Genomic DNA, 20227 nt, shown 5'->3' with positions numbered 1-20227 from the left:
TAATATGCAATTTCAGGAACTTCTTTCATTAGTGATGACAGTGAGAGAGGGACTACATTTTGCTATTTAAACTATTTTATGTCTTGGGTGAGGATCTTTCTCAGCATCACTAAATATTTGGTATAGACTCTCTTTCCTCTTGTCACCCACTAAAATTGGACTGCTAAAGGAATATTTAGCTGTTATGACTATTTTGTCATTAATAATTATTGGTTGGAGTTATTTTTGATGTTGAAAAAAACTAAGTACATTGGCTATCTACACTTTTTACAGCTTTGAAACATTTGCACATTTAGATGAATGAGAGAAATTTGACCAAGGAATTATTAAACCCAAGCTGAAATTTTCCTTGTTTGGGCCTAGCATTCAATAACTCTGCTCACAGCTTCTAATCTGGAGTGTGAATACACAACCAGGGGTGGGTAGTTGAATTATGGAGTCATAGACAATAGGAATAGAACCTGAATGTGTTCTCATCAAGTTACTAAGGAGCAATTATGAGTTGAGAATTCAAAAGAAAATGTGAGTCCCTTTTACTTTATTCAAAAAAGTAGATTCAGGCTCCATATCTTTATCTTATAGAGATTCCTGGAAACTCCATTATTCTCAGCTCATATTTTCAGTCATTCTATACAAATTTGATTCATTTCACCTTCCCCAAAATTACTTTTTTCCTGCCACAGTATGTCTAAATTTTAGGAACTGTGGTAGGGCTCCTCTCCCCAATTCCTCATGTCTACTCCCCGTGCGCGCGTGTGTGTGTGTGTTAGCTGTAAGTTTCTGGCCTTGGATAGTTCTTTCTGTTACTTGTGTGTCTTCTCCCAAACTGATGTTTCCTATCACTAGGCTTCCCTGGATGGCAACTTCTTTCCTTGAGTTGGATGAAAGGCACTGGCCTTCCCATCAAACTAATGCTAGGGATAAGTGGAAAATGCCCACTTCTTAAGACTGGGAGTTGGCAAGATGGAATGACCTCCTGATATATCCTCCCTCCCTCCTCCTCACTCCTTTCCCCCTTGTCTGGATCACAAAGCAAAAATTCTAGATAAATTTCCACAAATCCAGACCTTGGGAGAGATCGCTGTGGTTTTGGGCCTCTGCTATTCTTACCTATGACTTAGAAAATTCCATCAAATGCAGTTTCCCACTATAAAACAGTTAGCAATTTGTAAATTCCAAGAAACATTCGTTTCCACACGTTTCTTTCTTTTTTTTTAAGTATACTGTTTGGCTGGTCTCAGGTGTGCTCATGCACAGGAAACATATAGAAGGGGAAGATAATATTTTTTGGGGTTCTCTGCAGGTAGCTGAAGCCCTTGGCCTGCCAAATTCCACAGAACCACAGGGCTAGGCCTGCTAAGACATTTTAACGTGCCTCAAATGTGTCAGGTATATTGTAAACGGCAGTGTGCATGTGTATGTGCGCATGTGTTACATGTATGCGTGTATGTATGTGTGTACATGTGTTACAGGTATGTTGAGTATACGTGTACTATATGTACGTGTGTGTGTGTGTGTATGTGTGTGAAGCAGAGCCAGTAGGTCATTACCAGTTTTGACCAGTCATCCATGTTCCAAGAAGGTATCATGGGATCTGCCTTGGTGATTCTGGTCAGGGGGCAAAGGCAGTTTTGGCAGGATGTTAATTTAAAGGATAAAGATCTGAAAGTCTGAGCCAAACGTGTTGAAGTTTCACCCTGGAAATTAAGTGCATTGTTTTGCCAAAGAGAATCAAATAGGTTTTCCCAAGGATGAGCCTGGAATGGGTAATGGAAATGGGCCGAGTCTTTGCCATTTTGTAGGAATTAAACAAAGAACTTTGTAGATCTCAGTGAACAAAGTCTTCAGACTTCACATCAGATGCTACAAAGTGGGACTAATATTCCTCCATCTCAACAGAAGACTTCCCTTGTCATGGCTTGGCAGAGGGTTATGTAAATGACACTGTTTAGCTACCAGTGCCTCCTTTGTGCTTTAAGGAAGGCCAAGCAGTGATTCCCCCAGCCTTGTCCTTAGGACAACCCAGGTGCATTCCATTGTGCCTAAAGTTTATACCAGAAGAAGCACAACCAACAGGTACAAATAGAGTCATTTATTCTCCAACTTCCTCCATCAGTGTACACTATATCTAGCTTATGGCTAGGAGTCAAGAGAACTGGGTTTCTATTTGCATATCTGTGTCCAAGACACACCTCTCCTTAAATGTATCCATATGTCCATGGCCATGATTTCCTATTTTCCCCACTACAAATATTATCAAGATGAATGAGACACATTCTCTTCCTGTTGGTTGGAGAGTCAGCTACTGTAAGTATGTGCATGCATGCCTAGTGTAGACATCTCAGAATAGGAATCACCTGTGAGCACCTTGTCCAAGGATGTGGTATGCTGCTGCCATACAGCATATACCTACTTAATTTGGAAATAGGCTGCTCTGCGCCTGGTTCTTTAACAGGGCCCACTTCCATATGTTGGCTTTGCTGTCTGCCCCCTCTGTATGTGTATGTGTGTGGGGTGTGGTTACTGTATATATACTTTGCTACAACAGTGAGAATGTGGTAGCAACCTGATATACTTGATATTCTTTCTGCCAACAAGAGCACAGTGCAGAGGGGTCCTTTCCCCAGTCCTGCCCTGGAGAATGTGTTTAGCTGGTAAATTGGAACAATGAAGATATGTTTGCAGAATAAATAAACAAATGAATGAATGAAGAATAAATGAACAGAAGTAGTCACTTGGCTGGGCATGAAGAGACCGATATTTGTTTTTTTTTTTTTTTCTGAGGAAGATTCACCCTGAATTAACATCTATGCCAGTCTTCCTCTATTTTTTAGTATGTGGGCCACCAGCACAGCAGGGCTGCTAACAGAGCCATGCAGGTCTGTGCCCGGGAACTGAACCCGGGCCATCAAAGCAGAGCACGCTGAACTTAACCACTAGGGCACTGGGGCTGGCCCATGAAGAGACCAATATTTGGAAGCAGTTTTGGCTCCTTGGAGAAAAGATGGTTGAAAAATTCTTGATTGCCTATTAGCCAAAATGAGGACGCCAGGATCACACTCCAATGAGGTCTTTATTAATTTAGGACAGTGGTTCTTCACCCTTTTTGGGTCACAGACCTCTTTTGGAATCTGATGACAACTGTGAGCTCTCTCTTTAGGAAAATGCACATATTGAACACAGACACACATTTTTGCATATAATTTAATTTTAGGGAGTTCAGAGTCCCACCCTCCCACCAATTTATTCATGGCCCCTAGGTTAAGACCCCATAATTTAGATACATAGAATTTGGCAGTAAAGTGGCAGAATGGGGACAGGACTGAGGCTAGGAACTAGGAGACTTCCATCACAGTCCTGTATCTGCTTCTAACTAGCTGTGTGCATGTAATTTCACTTCTCCATGTTTCAGTTTTCTTATGTGAAAAATGAGGGAGTAAGCTTAATTCTATCCAAAGATTCATCTGGTGTCAACATTCTGGAAGGAGAAGAGGCTGGCACATTCCACAGGAACAGCATTCCTTCCCCCAAGGTTCCTTGGTGGGTTGCCTCCTTGGTACACATTGCTTTCCTTATACTTTGAAAAGAAGCCTTCTTTACCCACCAGGTGGGCTCCTCCAAACCCTTGCGGTGCTAATTTTAATCTAACTTAAAAATCTGCACAGAGGCCATAGCTCTCTGGTCACCTCACTTCCTCTTCCTTGCATGGCGCCCTCCTAGATATCAAAGAGGACTTCAAACAGATCACCTGGGAAGAAGGGGGCAGGTGAGAGGTGGGCTGGGGAGGACATCCTGACACTGCCTATTCAGGTGAATGGATTTTAGCTCATTCACTTTCCTCTTTGCTTTCTCTTGGACTGGCATGAAACAGAAATAAACAGTTGTAACCACCACAGGGAGGAACACTGCAATGTGCTGGCTGAAGCCATTCTCAGTTCTTTGCCAGAGAATCCAGTAGTACTAATTTAATATTTTCCTTCGTGTTGCAGCTTTACCATGCTTTTAAAAAATAGAAACTTTGTCTTCAAATACCTGGTACTTTTTATGTAGCACAAACTTAAAAGCAAATTACCCAAAAGGAATGTTCAAATGTCTTCAGACAAGCCAGGCACAGTAATTAAATATAAGTGCCCTCCCCACTCCCTGCCCCCATCCCCAAGTGCCTGTATCCCATTCTTTCAAGGGTTACAACCCAACTCCAGCATCCTGGGCTTGTGCCCCCTTTACAATTGCCCCACTAAGTGGTGATACAGCCAAATTTTGAATGTCCTAAAATGACCAGGACAACTCATTGCATTTTTATATAGCCCTAATCCTGGGTCCAAATCTGCAAAAATCTACTTCTATGTGGCTTACATCCTGAGCCCTAGTGCTACTGTGTGGGATCGACACATTACAAATAATGCCTTGAGTTCCTTCTCTACACTACACCTTGCCATGAATGCTTTCCGAACATCACCTCACTTAATCCTTATGGTAAATCTGCAACGTCACTCAAATGTAGGCTCTCTGAGGGCATTTATTTTTTATCTGATTTGTTCACTGCTGTCCCCAGTCTCTAGAACAGTATCGGGGTGATATTAGGCACTCAGTAAGTATTTGCTGAATTTAAAGATAGTTGCTGTTATTATCCCCATTTTACAGATGAGAAAACAGAGATTCACAGAGGTCAAACACTACTACAAGCTGCAGGACTACTTTAATAGGATCTGAAGGAATAAAGCCATTATGAGGAGGATACCATTTGTGTTCAAGAGGCTTTGCCTCACGCCACACCCCCAAGGCGGCTGCCCAGCCCATCTGTTCTTGAGAGAGACACAGCCAAGCTCCACTGCTGGGGCTGGAGAAAAGTGGTACCATGGCCCCAGAATGCTGCTTAGAACAACTGGGTAGTGGTTAGTTAAAATAAAAGGGTTAACAAGGGCCTTGTTTAGAGCAGTATATTGCATAAATAACTATATCCATGGAAGATGGCATCTGATTATCTCACTTCTGACTAAAAATTGAGAGGGTAAAAATGGTAGGAAAGGTGGGAGCAAAACAAGCAAACACGAACAAACACACACCACAAACCAAAGCAAAGCAAAACAAAACCCAGAAACCCAAAACCCAACCAAAGCAAAACTATGAACTGGAACAATGGAGAGGGAGTTTCATGAGGGTTTGTCTTCTTTTTTCTGTGGAACAAATGTACTCCTTTTAGCCTGAGGAGCCTTCATGCTACTTGTTGGACCATTAGTTAAGGACTAAACAATAATGCCCTATTTCAAGTACCATTTCTTTCTTGCAAACCCTGTTTGTTGTGAATTTATGTATTCTGCTCAATGAGAGAATATCACCCTTACCCTGACTTTTCTTTTCTTTTTCTTATGAATGGCCAAGAAAGCCTAAGTAACACAAGATTTTTAGTTGATTAGGAGAAATATTTTTGATGAATGGAATATTTTCTTTGGTAAACAAACAACAAACACCAACTCAAAACCAACCAAATAAGTTTCTTTGGTAAAGTGAACATTAATGTCTTGGTTGGAATAATTGAATAATAAAACTTTTGCAAGTGTTTGCTCGGATCATTCCTTCCCTCTTTATAGCAATTGAAAAAGTAAAACTTCATGAAGTAAAGACTTAAATTTTATGGCGATGTAACTCTGAGTTACTTCTAAAGTGTCTGCTCCATGGTGGGGCTAAACCAATGCTGTCAGAGCAATAATCAACAATCAGTATTAACAAATAAATAATAATGATCTAACAATAAATAATAAGTAGTCAATCTTGGCATGCAGAGTCCCCCAGTGAAAAAATTCATTCCACAGTCAGAATTCCGTAAGCTTTGATTTCAAGTGCTGAAAAGAAGTTGACAAGGTTGAAAATGCCCTTCATTTAAAAATACAATATCTCAAGGTATACAGAGACTCAATCAAGTTGGAAAACTACTATCTGTCATAAAACAAAGTTCCACAGTAAGTCATTCTGGTTGACCAAATTGAATGATTAAATTCTCAACAAAATCCACTTAATTGGTGTGTGTGTTGTATCAGTTTTGTGGAGTCACTTTAACCCAAGGTGCTCCACGTGGCCGACACGAAATCAATGGCTGATTTAGAACACACTGTTCAGAAAATGATTTAGCAACATATGATTTAAGAATAAAACCAATCCCCTCTTCAGCTGTATTTTATAAATAATAGCCTAGTTGCAGGCCCCTTGGAGAGAGAATTGATCGCAAATCTATTATGCGAACTTGCCCTTTTGCGAGGACTGTACTTGTCCTCAGATTAAAGCTCATTGTCTTCTAGTTGAGTGCATAACACGGTATGATCGCTTAGTGTGTCTGCAGGAGAGATTCAACAAGTGTGTAATGCACTAGCTACGATCCCCTGCACATGTATTTAGAACTGTGTGAACAACAGTACATGAAAGAGAAAGCACAGGTTTGCACTTGGTGTGGTTACATCTGAATCATTTGGGCATTTTTGCTGTTTAGAAAGACAAGGGCAAACCTAAATCCCAAACATTATCCAGACATTAAAAAAAAAAAGTCTGCCTTGTGGCCAATAAAATCCTACATTCCTTCCTTGGAAATGTACTTTGAAGGGAGTAATAGCCCTCTTATGAGAAAATCTAAAATTGGCCCGCCCTGTCTTAGGCATGCTAAAATGATGGAAACCCTCTAGTGGTGTGACCCTGGGTGAGCCTCTTTATTCTCCTAGGTCTCAGTTTCTTCCTCTGCGGAGGATGGGGAAGTTGCACAGTACATCCGCTAAGGTCCAGCAAGGTAAGGTGCTTTTGGGAGCTTACCACTATATATGTCTAAATAAGCTACATCTCTAAAAGGGAAACATATTGTAGACATTTGCCTCAAATGTGACCAGGTTTTAGCTTCATTTTTATAGACTTAAAGAAATGCAGGGGTCTGGGGTAACATACACAGCCTCTTCAGATCAAACCATTTCTGTTTAGATCTTGTAGATACTGCAGGTCAACAATAGGAACATCTAGGCTCGTTAATGTACAGAAGGGCCGTGCAGTGAAGTAGAGGGGCACCAACAAAGGGGTGGGGGGTGGACCAGGAAGATGAAAGTGCAGCCAGTTTAGCAGGAAAGTGACTGTCATCATTGGTAGATCTGCATTGGTGTTTACATCTTCCAGTCATTTCCATCTGTTTCCCTTGCAGCCCTTTATCTCCCTGCCTGCACTTTTATGAAGCTTCTCAGTTTCAGGACTTACACTCGCTAAAGAACTTTCTTTTCTCCCCTGTGTCTCTGAGCAGGCATGTCTCATAGCGAAGGCAGACTGGCACTACAAGTTGGAAGCTATGGCAAATAACCATTTCAGTGTTCATTTCTCCTTCCTTAGCTATGTGTGGGCAGATGTTTCTGGGCATCCATGCAAAAAACGCATGTAGGGCCAAACCATAAACAGCTGTACCAGCTGGCCATCTTTTTGTTAAAATGGAAACACTGTCTCTGGGTTCAAGTAGACACCTGCTTTTCCTCCATCATGCCAGGTATTTGGGTTTGGCTCTGTGGTTTTTAGTACTCAGAGCCTCCTGCCAAAAAAGCTGTAACTAATAAAGCAGATCCATTTGATGACAAGCAACAAGATATTCCAAAATAGAATCGCCCCAACTCTGCAATGTTGGAGCTGTCATTGGTTTAAAGGTCTATTAACCAAACCACACAAATGTCATAAGTATATTGATGGGGGGATATGATAAATTCATTCTAGACAACAAGACTGCCTCACCTGGGTAAATTTAGGGGTGACTCAATTTCAGTCTGTGGGTGATGGCCACTCCACCATGTGTCTGCTTCAGAGGTTCTGGTTTGCTTTTGCTGGCCAGAACTTTCACAAGCATCTCCTTGGGGTGTTGGGGAGCTAGATGAGATGGCTAAGACCTCAAACCACATTCCCTGCCTGGAGCTACTGCTCTGCAGAAGTTCTGGAAGCCTTATTGTTTGAACAATGCTTAAAGCTATTTCTGCCTTGGCAGCTGACCTTTCAATCAGTAGGTTTTTGTCACAATACCAGCAACATCTGCAGTGTGAATAAAATAGGATTCTGCTTGCTAATAAGCTTTCTTCTTTTTGATCTTAGTTTAAGAGACTATAAGTCTCCTAGGGTGTGTGTGTGTGTGTGTAAATTCTCTCTGATAACAACCTTTTGTTTTAACGATTGAAAATATGCAATGCCCATATCCCCCCTTGTCTTTACTTTTTTGGCAATGCCTGTTTCTTATCCTTAAGAAAGAACACCTTCAATTTGTTTCATTAACATAATCTCTTTGCTCTTGATAAGACCTAGGGTGAAAATATAACAAGCAGAAACTATCACACTGTTGTAATTTGGTCAACCACTCGGGTACTATCAATATCCACCATTTCTACACACTCAATTTCCTCCCGGTTTTCAGGATTTTTCTTCTCTTTCCGTTTTTTCTTAGAGGGTGGCAGGAAAGTCAGTATCACAGGTAAAATGGCAAAGCAGTGAAAGAAGGTGACAAATGCTATTAAAAACAAGCACCTGAACAGTGTACAGGTCAGATTTGAAGGCACAGCTGCGAGAGGAATCAGACCAACAATATAGCAGAGGTAACTCTGTAAAATAGCTACCCCGTGCACTTCCAGGGCATTTTTTACCCATTTAGTTCTTGTGAAATCCTTGCCCAGAACAAATGTGGATAACAGTGGAGCACAATTGTCAATTGTGTAGTTAATTCCATAAATTAAGCATAGCACAGAAATGCAGTCCAGTTCTACTTTCCATAATGTCATGAAACCTATAACTCCAAACTCCACGGACACAACCGTTAGAGTAAGCCAGACATTAATCAGAGAATCTGCCACCAGGAATGCCGAGAAGAAGAGCAGGAACAAAGCACTGATGCAGGAGTTGTGCAGGGGGGCTCCCAGAGAGGCGGCATATCGATCCATGTACACAAAGGATGGGTTGAAAACAATGAACTTCACCTTGGAGGTGACAGAAAGTCTCCTCAGGGTCTCCAGGAGATCATAGAGTTCTTCTCTGTTCGTTTCCATGGTCTTGGCCACCAAAAACATTCGGGAGGCCACTACATCGACCTCATCATTGTACTTTTTAGAGAAGATGATGTCCTCTTGAAAATGTGAAAATTGGGGGGCTTTCAGGAAGGAATTCCTCAACATGTCTGTGAAATTTTTCTTAGGCAAGCCAGTGGACACATTGAGTTTCCGAAGGTAATTTAAATAGCTCTCAAACCAGGATATCCGCACAAACCCCTTGGTGTATTCTAGCACATCCTCTTGGACACTAGTGTTCCAGTATTCTATGGACTCATATATGTAAAACCCAATCACCGGACTGTAGTTGCTAAAGTACTTTTGCTGGGCAGTAGTGTACTCAATGGTTTGCGTTGCAGTTGCTACAATGTTACTAAGGTCTGACCCTTCACTGACCTGCAGGTAGCCCATTAAGGCAAAGGAAATATAAATAAGGTAAAAGAGAACTACAAAAGGCTTGACATAGGTGTTGGTTATCCAGTCACAGTAATAGCGTTTGAGGAAACATACCAATAGGTGACTCTCGTAAGTGTTCGCTTCCTCGCCCTCAGTTGTGTCCTCGCTGAATCTGGCTGTCAGGAGAAACCTGTACCATGCCGGCTTCTCCTGCAATGCCTCAGGCTTTGGGACTTTTCTACAGAAGATACTATGCTGGTAATTGTTTTCTATGTAGCCAGTGAATACCAGGCTGGAACCATAAAACGAGAGTACATAGAGGTAGTTGAAGAAGATTGCAATACAGGAATTGCAGCAGAAAATCCTGGCTGCCTCAATGTTCGTGAAAGGGCTGGCCCCTATGCCAAAGGTGACCAGGTACATGGCAGTGGTGAGAGAAAAGGAGAGCATGGAGTCTGCATAGACTGCTGCAGTTCTCTCTTTAACATGTTGGTCTTCTCTAGTTTTCCTCCAGGAGGATAACATTTCAAAAGTCCCATATAGTCCATGACCTGAGGGGGCAGAAAAAGACCAGATCAAAAGTTTAAAAGACTAGTCTCTTTAAAGAGAGAAACCAACTTGGTCATGGGGAACTACTGGGTTGAAGGAAATATAACCAGCCCTGGTGGTGACAGATGACAGGCCAGTGAGTTCTCCTGAGGGGAGAGAGACCTATGTTTCTGTGAACCATAAACGTTAGTGGACAGTGAAACGGCAGAGAGAAGAGCTAAGATCTTCATGCTTCCCTCTGGCTTAAGAAAGCTGGGTGGACTTTTGCCTATAGAAAGCTGGGTAGACTTGTGCCTCTGTCTCTTGGGGATTTTATACATCGATAGTTTAGGGTCGTAGTATTGTTTGCAGCCTATTTGTTTCCCTTGGTTGTTGGAACAGTCCAGAGAAGATGCCTGACAAGTCATCATTTTGCTTGTCATCCCCACAAGTCTGGCTAGAGGTCAGCACAGAGGAAGGCAGTGGGCAGAGGGTTCTGAGTTACTAACATCTCATCACCTCATTTAAGTTTGGCCAAGTGGAGGGCTTTAGGGAGAAAGAAGCACTGTATTTAATTTGAGCCTTGACAGGAACCTAAATCACAGCGTCCTTTTTTTTTCTTCCCCAAGTATCAGTGCAGGAAGCAATAAATCTGAGAAACAGAGGGAAGCAAAATAAGTAGGAACAAGTTTGAGTGAACAGGAAAGATGAAAGAAGGAACAAGATTCATATGAACTCTCCCTGCAATTGACAAAAATTAAAATTCAGGTTGAAGGTTTATGGCTTGCATTTTCTCTTCAGGGATCTGTCTGACCAATTTTGGTTGCTCACAGATGACGTATCAAGCAGGCGGTGACTCTTCTGGCTTCTCTGCACTGTTTGGCAATGGCCTCTGAGGGAGAGAGCCAGATCAGTAACCTCTTTCTTTAACTACTTAGTGCCTGCCTCCTTGGTTAGTATTCCAGTAACACTGGAATAGCAGAGGTACAATAAGTACCCATGTTTTGACTCTATTCTACTGCCTGAGACCAGATCTAGCTTGACTTCTCTCACCTCTCCTGGTTGGAGCCAGACACTTCCTCAATGGGCCTCTCTAGGTTTCCAGGCCACTGCAACATTGAAAAGCCCACCAGAATGACCCATTGTGGCTTTCGATAACCCCTGTCTTGGCATGGGCATCAGCAGATCTAATTTTCTGCTTCTATGCCTTGGCATATTCAATCCCATTATTGAAGATAATAAAATCTTTACCCTGTGGTACAATAGTCTTGTTTTTAAAAAGGAATTTAAAATCTCCAGCCAAGCGTAATGCTGAGTGAAGTGAGTCACTGTTATCTTGTGTATACAATAACTGAGAGCACGTCTTCCCTCGTGCCCAGGCTGGTATTTATATCCTTACTGTGAAGTCTTGGCCTCAAACCCAAATGCCCATTTCATAGTTATGATATAGGCCTGTTTCCTCAGAGGGATTTGGCATCTATCTTAATTTACTAGGCACCGTTTTATAGCCACTTGTAGAGGTCAGGTCAAGACTGTCAATTTGATAACTAGCACTGTGGCCCCTATTAAACTGGAGGCACCTAAACTCCCCAGACATGAAGTAAAAAGTGCACTCGTTGATTGGCATACTGTTGTTAATCATGTTTTAGATAGTTAACATTTTAATGTCTAGTCTCAGAAAGGAAAACTATTTATGAAGTGTGTTTCCACTGTGTTCTCAGGAAGGACCACCCAACCTTTGATTAAAAGCAACCAATTCCTTGACAATGAGGGTAAAAAGAGAATTAATACCTCCGAGGTATCAAACAATATCGACCATTTTATGCGGAGCCATGTCGACTAAGTTCTGGTGGGCGAAACACACTTTAGAGTTTCACTGAAAATGGCAAATGGAAGTTTTCACAGTATTTACTTGTCAGAAACAAACAAAAAAAGTTTTAAAACAAGGCTTTAGTACTGAGTCATTAAATATGGTAAGACAATAAGGGTGCATATAGCAGGATTAGAATTAGTCATATAGTAGAATTTAAATCTGTTTTGCAGTCCTTTTTTTTTTAAATGGGTGTGATATTTTGTAATGACATTATCTGACCTTGACTCTTGCTGGAAAATACAATAGGAATCCATTTCTTACCTTGCTGTTGAATAATCTGAGAAGCTAACTGAGAAAAGTAATTTGAATTAACAGAGTTATTAGGTGAAGAGTGAGGCTTGAGGGTCCAGAAAGAAAATAATCAAACTCAAGGAAGGGTAGAAGTGGGCTGTTAACTTGTATTTTGGGTTCTGTTGCTGCATTTTAAATGCCTTGTCCTTCTATAGTTTGATCATTTTTATTGAGCCCTGACTTTTGCATGTGTTTTTGATTCTGGGGGAGCTCCAGAAAGAATTCTAATTTTATTCTTAGGGGATTTTGGAAATGATGCCTTTCCTTCATTCCTCTTGGTACACAAGTGTGCATGCAGACACTCAGGCCTGAAGCAGAGGCCCTCAGAAAGAATATGTTCTACCTGATCACTTGGCATTTGTTGCTAGTCATCATTGGCCTTGCCTCCCAAGGCCCCCACAACCATTCCTGATAGGCCAGATTCTTATTTCTCAAGCCACACCTCTCTAACAGATGCCTATATCTTAAACCCGAAACTGGAGATGTGCTGTGGCTTTGAAGAGCTCTTTGGATTTCAAGGACAACTACCCACGCCATTACTGGGCCTCTTTCCTGAAGCCCAGTCAATCAAAAGAGGGATGAATGCCAACATAGCTGTGGGTGCCTCCCAGGGATTAACAGCCTGGAGTGCCTAGCTGGCACTAGATCTGATTCACAGCTGGGTATTTATGTTGAAGAGGTTGGTCTGTTACCCTAAAAGAAAGCTGAACTGTGGGGCCCCTGTTTCCTGGCCTGGACTCAAGGGGAGACCTATTCCAAGAGCCTTAGGACATGAGGAATGCCCTTCCCCTGGGATGCCTGCTCTGCCCATAATTACAGCCTGGTTCCCTTTGGTTTTGGCTTTCAAGTGTATCCTTTTAAAGGCACCGCCCTCTGGGACAGTGGTCTCTTGAAGTAGCTTCCCTTAGGTCTGGGGAATGGGACAGAGAATAGAGATGGGGAGGCAGTAAAAAGGAAAAGATAGGTAGGTGGATTTCACAGAGGGAAACTGCTTCACACTTTTTCCTCCAGCCCTGGCCTTATCTTTTATAGCCACTTCAGAAACTGGGCCAATGGAAATCAAGGAAAGACAGGGAAAAAGGACTTAGGTAGGTTCTGTTCCTCTCCACTTTCCTCTTTCAGCAGGTGCCTCCCTTCTTTAACATCACCATCATCCATTGTTCTCTTAACTTTGGGGCTGGGGTCCAGCAAGCAGGACTCTGAGACCAAATCTTAGAGATGTAGGCAAACACATAGCGCATGTGGATTGAAGATACTTTTCAGAGGTATGGCTGTTGTTTCCCCCATGTTTAAAAGGTGCTTTGAAAGCAAGAGTATTGCTGTTTGCTTTGCACTCTAGTTTTTAAATTTTCTCTAGGATGTCAGAGCTCTATAAGCTTCTCTATTAAATCTGACCAAGGGGTCTATGTCATTGGCACAAAGCATCACTTCAGCAAGGGACCATTTTCCAGCTCCAATGTTCCGAGCCTGTTCTTGAGGACTCCCTGGTAACAGCACTCATGTGGGGAGCTACCTAAACATGAAGTTCCATACAGATTTAGCCCTTGGTGACCAGAGGCCCTGTGGTGGTAATGGGAGCTGGGGCTCATCATTGGAGGGGCAGGTCCACAGCCCAAGACCTGGAAATAAAAGACTGCATCATAGTGAGCATGTCAGGAACTGACCAATATCCCAGGCCGTTCCCCCTCTTACAGTCACAGTATTTAAGGCTGAAGAATTGCCAAAGGGAACTGTTAAACACCACATACTGATGCTATCAAATTCTGAGGATAAAGAAGCTTTTAAAGTATTCACTTGTCTTTTAAAAGCACATTCAAGATGTTTGTTTCTATTTTGGTTCATTGCATGTCTGTATAGTTACATGCCTATCAGTATGTGTCAAGACACACACAGAGGTCCAAGTTCTAATTATTCATGAGTGAATGCTTTGAGGCAACGCGGGCTTTTAGCCAGGCCCTGGGATAGGGACGGTAGAGCTCTTCACCAATGTTCAGACACAATTTGTACCAGGAGTGCAATTTAAATTTTATTAACAGTAGACTTTGGGATTGTCATCTAGTAAAATCAAATACTAAAGGATTTAGGCTAATAATTTTTCATCTTTTCCAAAGAATTTTATATCTTTATGTGCAGTTAACTTTCAGGCTTTGGAGCCAATGAAGAGAAAAAGCAGTACAAATGATAAATAACACTAATAGTGGGAAAATCTCAACTGGCTAATCCTCCAGTCACTTAGGGTGAGTCTCAGGAACTCTTACAGATTAAATCTCACTCTCACACAGACCCTTTTCTGGGGCCTGACCAAAGCCTCCAGGGTTGTTTATAATCCACTAACGCAGGAATCCACTAACGAATAGTTGAGAGTTAACCTAACTTTACCCAGTAGATATACTTCTGGAAAGTTGTTCACAAAGTGAATCATATTTTAAATGTATTTAATGGTTTTGCTCCCAGAGGCAGACTAGGTGATTTGTTTAATTTTTTTGTCAATGAATAATCACAAGCAAATTGATCTACTTTGTACAGTTTGATTTTGTAAGGCAAATTTTTCTTTAGGCCCAGATTCTTCCACCTTCCCCAGCACACACAGCCACAGCACAAAGGCTGATGCCTTTGGACGCTCCTCACATTTTAATCCTTTTCATACTAGCAGGATTTCCTCATCCTGAGTTCCTAAAAGTAAGGAAGAGCTGAGAAGACGGGGAGGTGAAATGGGATGGCTTGTTGATGGATGATCGTTCAGTTTCAATGCAAAAACATTTAACATCAGGAGACAATGAAGCCATTTATAGCATGCCTGGGCAGTGCCAAATTTCATATATGGAAATATAATCACTACATTCTTCTAGAAAATCCATAGAGCATAATGAATGCATAAGCAAAATCTGCTTAAAACATATTTTATTCTTAGACGAGCTTCACTAAGTAGCTCATGTTTATAAAATGCTTTCCTTACAATGACATTCACATAAATTCATGATTTTTGTTTTTTTTGAGAAGAAATTTAAAGTGTATATATGTCTGGGTTGAGTAACATCTATTTTCAGGGAGAAGTTCATTAATTGGGTTACATTTACACTTTGGCAGTTATAAACATTTACTTTCTATGCTGAATTGTTTGGTTTATCACAGCCTGTTTTGTCTCACAGTTAAGAGTGAGAGGAAAGGTGTACTCTGCTTAAGTTAGATGGATGCTCACATCAGGGGAATACACACATCTTATTCTTTCTACCAGAGACCTGTCACATTCTGGTAATTCTAATCACAGCATTGGATTTCAATCTGAGAAATGATTTTTCCTTCACTAGAGAGCTGCAAATAAGAGTCCAAGAAATGAATTTGCTAATAGCTCTTCCTTGCTTAAAGATAAGGTCTTGAGATAATGAGTGTGTGTGCACTATATAAAATCAGTGTGTGCAAATGTGGCCCATAATATATGCTATGGACATTGTGTAAGATCTTTTCATATAGAAGACATATGTAATATATAAATATATGTATATATGACATATCCTATTCAACATATTTTTATATATTTACATATAAAATGTGTGTATACTATATAATATATAAATAAATACATAGTATTTATCAAACATTCAAACAATATACACTACATATGTTATAAACACATAAAACACATATATATGCACATGAACTTACTATATATCATATTAGATATGATAGATAATATAGCTAATGTGATATATATTATGCACCCAGATCACACACACACACACACACACACACACACATAATGAATAGTAGGCTGATGTGAAATTAACTTTACTGGTGAGAAAGAGAAATGCTTGTGCTGCTACATCAGTCAATGCAGAGAAGGGGCTAGAATCCCTCTCTTAGGTTCCTACATTTTGGTTCTTGGCTGAAGTAGCCTAGGTGAAATGCAGGATTTCCTTGATAATGACTATGAATCTGCTTGCATTGTGAGCTCCTGTAGAACCATCTGGTCCAGACTGCCTGGCCCCAGCAGTGACTTTCTGAGGTGCTAGTCCAAATGCAACACCAAACTAGGTGTTTCTCCTCATGGTTTATTTTTACCAGCTCAGTGTCCTGATGTTGCCTCCTGCTGCCTGACCTTCATGAAATCTGCCATTCCCCCATTCCCTAGACTAGGTGGCTTGACCACCCAGAGGATACCCAGGAGACTTGCTTCAAAGAGGAAGCACCCTTGCATCCCTCTGCCTAACTGAGCTCTGCCTTCCTGGACCTGAGCCCCTAGTCCTATTTTTGTCTTCCTTTATGGTTAAGAATAGAATAATAAAACATGTCATGTTCCGTCTCCCCAAACCTACTTCTCCCCACCAACCCCTTACTGTAATATGATTGGTGGAGCATAAAAATAAAAGTATAAGAACTATCCATAAAACTAGATTATACAATCTCCTTGTAAATTAGTCCCACAATGACCATAGGCCATTACAAAAATGATATTCAGGAAAAAAACCTTTGAAAATATTATATGGAATTAGTCTCTTACTTTAAATCAGATATAAACAAAAATGGGAACAAGACCCCTATAAACCAGTTTTTTCCCTAGAAACTACTAAATCTATTAGTGATTTATATCTAAGTAGAGTATTTCCACGGCACTCTAATATACTTCTACTCCATCATGTAGATTGTCATATTGTTGCAAATAATGGACTTCTACAATAATGTATTAGCTTGAACCATGAGAAATTACTGCTTTTATAGTTCAAAAATGGTGTGATATTGGTACCAATTTTGTAGGTCAAAAATGGTTGAATACTGGCAATTTCATATGGTTTGAACTTCATTATTGTCTGGCTGATTTTTCCTGCCATGTTTCTCATGAATCTAGAAATATACCAGAATACTCATCAGGAAAGCAAAAACTTTCATATTTGCTTAAGTTTAGAGCAAAAATAAATGAGTTCCAACTTCTCAGAACTAAATTTCTTGTACAAGGACTTTTACCCCTTTATAAGCCTAAACTCCATATACTGCATCATATTCCAGGTGGCATCAAATGAGAACAAATTCTTGGAGAACTGAACCGGATCTTTTAATTTCTATTAAATATAGATAATCTTAGAATATATATCTGAAAGAAGCCAAACATCCTTGCTATTATTCTCCTCCTAGCACTTAATCACATCCTTTCTTCCTTTCCTACTCTTGAATTTGAATGGCCTGGCTGGATAATTCAGAAGGAAGAGGGCACCCTGGATTGACATTTGACTTTCTCAAAATCCCAAACATTTCAAATGGCTTGAAGAATATTTTTTCATCTCATCCGATCTCTGAGGCTCTTGTATCTTGATAAATGCAAAGCAACCCTTATAAATTAGATTACCACAGAAAAACTAATATCCAACCTATCTTTCACCACACTTCAATTCTCCCTTTTTAGCTGGTCAGAATGTACATGAAGCAACAAATCTTCCAGATGAAGAAGGAAGAAAACTTTCCTTCTGTTCCCTTCTATATTCTCCAGCATTCCATTCCTTTCCTGATTTGTGTCTGATCAGCAAAGCTGTGGAAATATTAAGCCTGTAAAGAGAGCTTGCACGTACAAAACCTATGCCAATTTTTAAAATCATACCCAAATGTAGGAGAATGGTATAAATCCTCATTCTTGTAAAGGAAATTCCATAATGGATTAAAATGATGAGTGAGTATCATATATTTACAAGTGGCAGTTCAAGTACCTCAATATGTGATATCAATATAGTTTGAAAGGAAAGCGTATTACTTTATGCATAAGGGGTATGGATGAAATAAACTCTTTTCCAAATTATAGTAACTAAAAAATGTCAATGAGCATTTATAATACTGTAGACCTTTAAGGATTTCAGCTCTAAATAAACTGATCTGACTCATATGGACAGGGGTTTTGGCAGAAGTGGGTTTGTCTAATATGCATGACACTGATTAAAAACATTCTAAATCATGATGTATCTATGCTTACATCATTGCCAAAATGATTCATCTGTGTAGGATATATTCTTATTGCCAGAGATGTCACGTATCATCTTGGCTAGAAATACACAGTCACATCCCATTATGGTGAACTCTCAGAGTTTATCCAAATTCTTTCCTATTCTGGAATTTTGTCAGGTTAATACTGCTTGACACACGTGGTCTTAAAATTTTCCATTCTAAATCTACTGCCATTTTGGCATTTGGCTGGATCTGGCCTTATGTGACCGGCATCACACTGAGAATGTTTAGTTTGTTGAATTTTAAATCTATAATGTTTACCACATTATAGACCTATTGTCGGCCAAGGAAATGTCTGCATTAGAGACTTTTTCTAAGATACTTTTCCTTCTAAATGAGGTCATATATTTTAAAATTTTTATTTGATATTGTACTTATATAACATAGAAAATCAAGAAGTTTTGCTTAAATCTGCTTAGTTTAAGCATAGCCATTTTATATTATAGACAGGCAAATTTAAAAACTGGACAGTATATTGCCTCATAGTACAAAACCCTTAGCACTGCATTTCTTCTTGGTCATTTGAAATATTTATTGGCATTTTAGGATTGGTCATCAAAAAACCAGAATTAAACATTGGCCCTGAATGCAGCCTTTAGGAACGTGCTCTTGCTTATATTTCGTTTTATAATCGAACTCTGAGAATGAAGAGTTTATCTGAGAAATACAGAAGGGCAACCATCCTAAATCCAGGCACTGTTGGCTTTATGAGCTTATTAAGCACCCATTACATGGTGCAAAGTATTTATTGCAAATGGGCCTTAGCTACTAAAATGCGTAGCTTCCTTTCATGTTGCGACTAAGTAATTTGAGATCTCTTTGGGCTGAAAATGTACAGAAAGGTTGCATACTGACTGTCAGCAGGGAAAACTGCCATCAAGTCAATGCATGTAACATTCCTCGCAAATTGCAAGCAAGGGAGTACTGGGCACCTGCAGCGCTTGGTCTCTTTCACCACAAATGCCAAGTTTTTCTGAATTGAACTCTGACGTCAAGATCAGTGGTACCTGGTCCCTGTGGAGTTGTGGCACTACTATTTCTGGATTTGTTTTTTAAAGACACTCCCCTGCTAACAGCATCTTTCCATCTCTAACGTCCTTCTCTGCACCAATACTATCTGGTATATTCCTTTCTGTATTGACTTTTACTTACAATATTTAAAACTTCTTTAAAAAGTACAAAAATCAGCTCTAAGAAATTTTAAATCTTGCAATTTATTTTACTTATTAAAATTAAAGAAGTTTTGAATATTTAATTTCATTTTACTTAGTGAATTGAGTTTTCAGTGAAATTAATTTTAAGAAGTTTTGAATATTACTATTTTATTTTACTTAACAATATATTTTAAGAAGCTCTAAATATAATAATTTTATTTTACTTAATACAATTAGTTTTTAGGGAGTTTTAAATGTTTTATCATACTTTGAGCTCACTGGTAACTACCCAGAGTGTCATAAAACCAGGAACGATAGTCCTTTTTCTAGCTCTGACATCTTTTTTCCTCACCTTAAGAACCTTACGATCTCCCTTCAGTCCCCCACCCTTTTCTTATTCCTGTTTATCTTCCTCACACAAAAACAATCACAACAAAAAAAACCCACTGTATTTTTAAAATGAAAAGCTGAAAAAAAACCCCAAGCATGTGACTAATCATGAGCAAAACATCTTAATTTAAATCTTGACTCAAGCCTCTGTGGAAGCGTCTAATACCCAGTCCTTACTCACTCTTCAAGGAACCGCCCTGTATTCCACAACCGACCCACGTCGTCTTGGGGTTATTTTAAAGAGGCAAGGCATGCTGCCTTATTAACAGAGTGAATTCAGGAGGAAGTGCAGCAGCCTCCTTCTCTGTTGTGTTCGGCAGTGATGAGTAAACTGATCTGGTAAATTTGCAGCTTGCTCACTCTCCGCACAGTGCCCCACTTTTTCACAAAAGCTACTAGTATATGTTTATTGCCTTGGTCTAAATTCCCACAGGCCGCAGAGCATCAGGGCGGCATGGAGTTCTGTGGCCTTGCAGCCCTGCCAGGCCTGCTTATCATTTAACCACAATGCAGCTGAGACTTCCCGAGTACATTCTTTTCTTTTCTACTCCCCCTAAACAGGGAATAAGGCA

General features: G+C 40.2%; 1 protein-coding gene across 2 annotated transcripts in view; it reads right to left on the bottom strand.

The window, feature by feature from the left end:
- Positions 1–5351: 5351 nt before the first annotated feature.
- PTCHD1 (patched domain containing 1) overlaps positions 5352–20227 on the bottom strand; it is a 54991-nt gene continuing 40115 nt past the window's right edge. For both annotated transcript variants that reach the window (XM_070258708.1, XM_001492306.7), the window contains one exon: positions 5352–9985. In XM_070258708.1, the coding sequence (XP_070114809.1) occupies positions 8331–9985 (1655 nt within the window). In that variant the 3' untranslated portion in view covers positions 5352–8330. The remainder of the gene's footprint in view (positions 9986–20227) is intronic.

Source organism: Equus caballus, chromosome X, assembly GCF_041296265.1.
Source record: "Equus caballus isolate H_3958 breed thoroughbred chromosome X, TB-T2T, whole genome shotgun sequence".
In the NCBI taxonomy this organism is placed as follows: Eukaryota; Metazoa; Chordata; class Mammalia; order Perissodactyla; family Equidae; genus Equus; species Equus caballus.
This window is presented reverse-complemented; position numbering and strand designations above follow the sequence as displayed.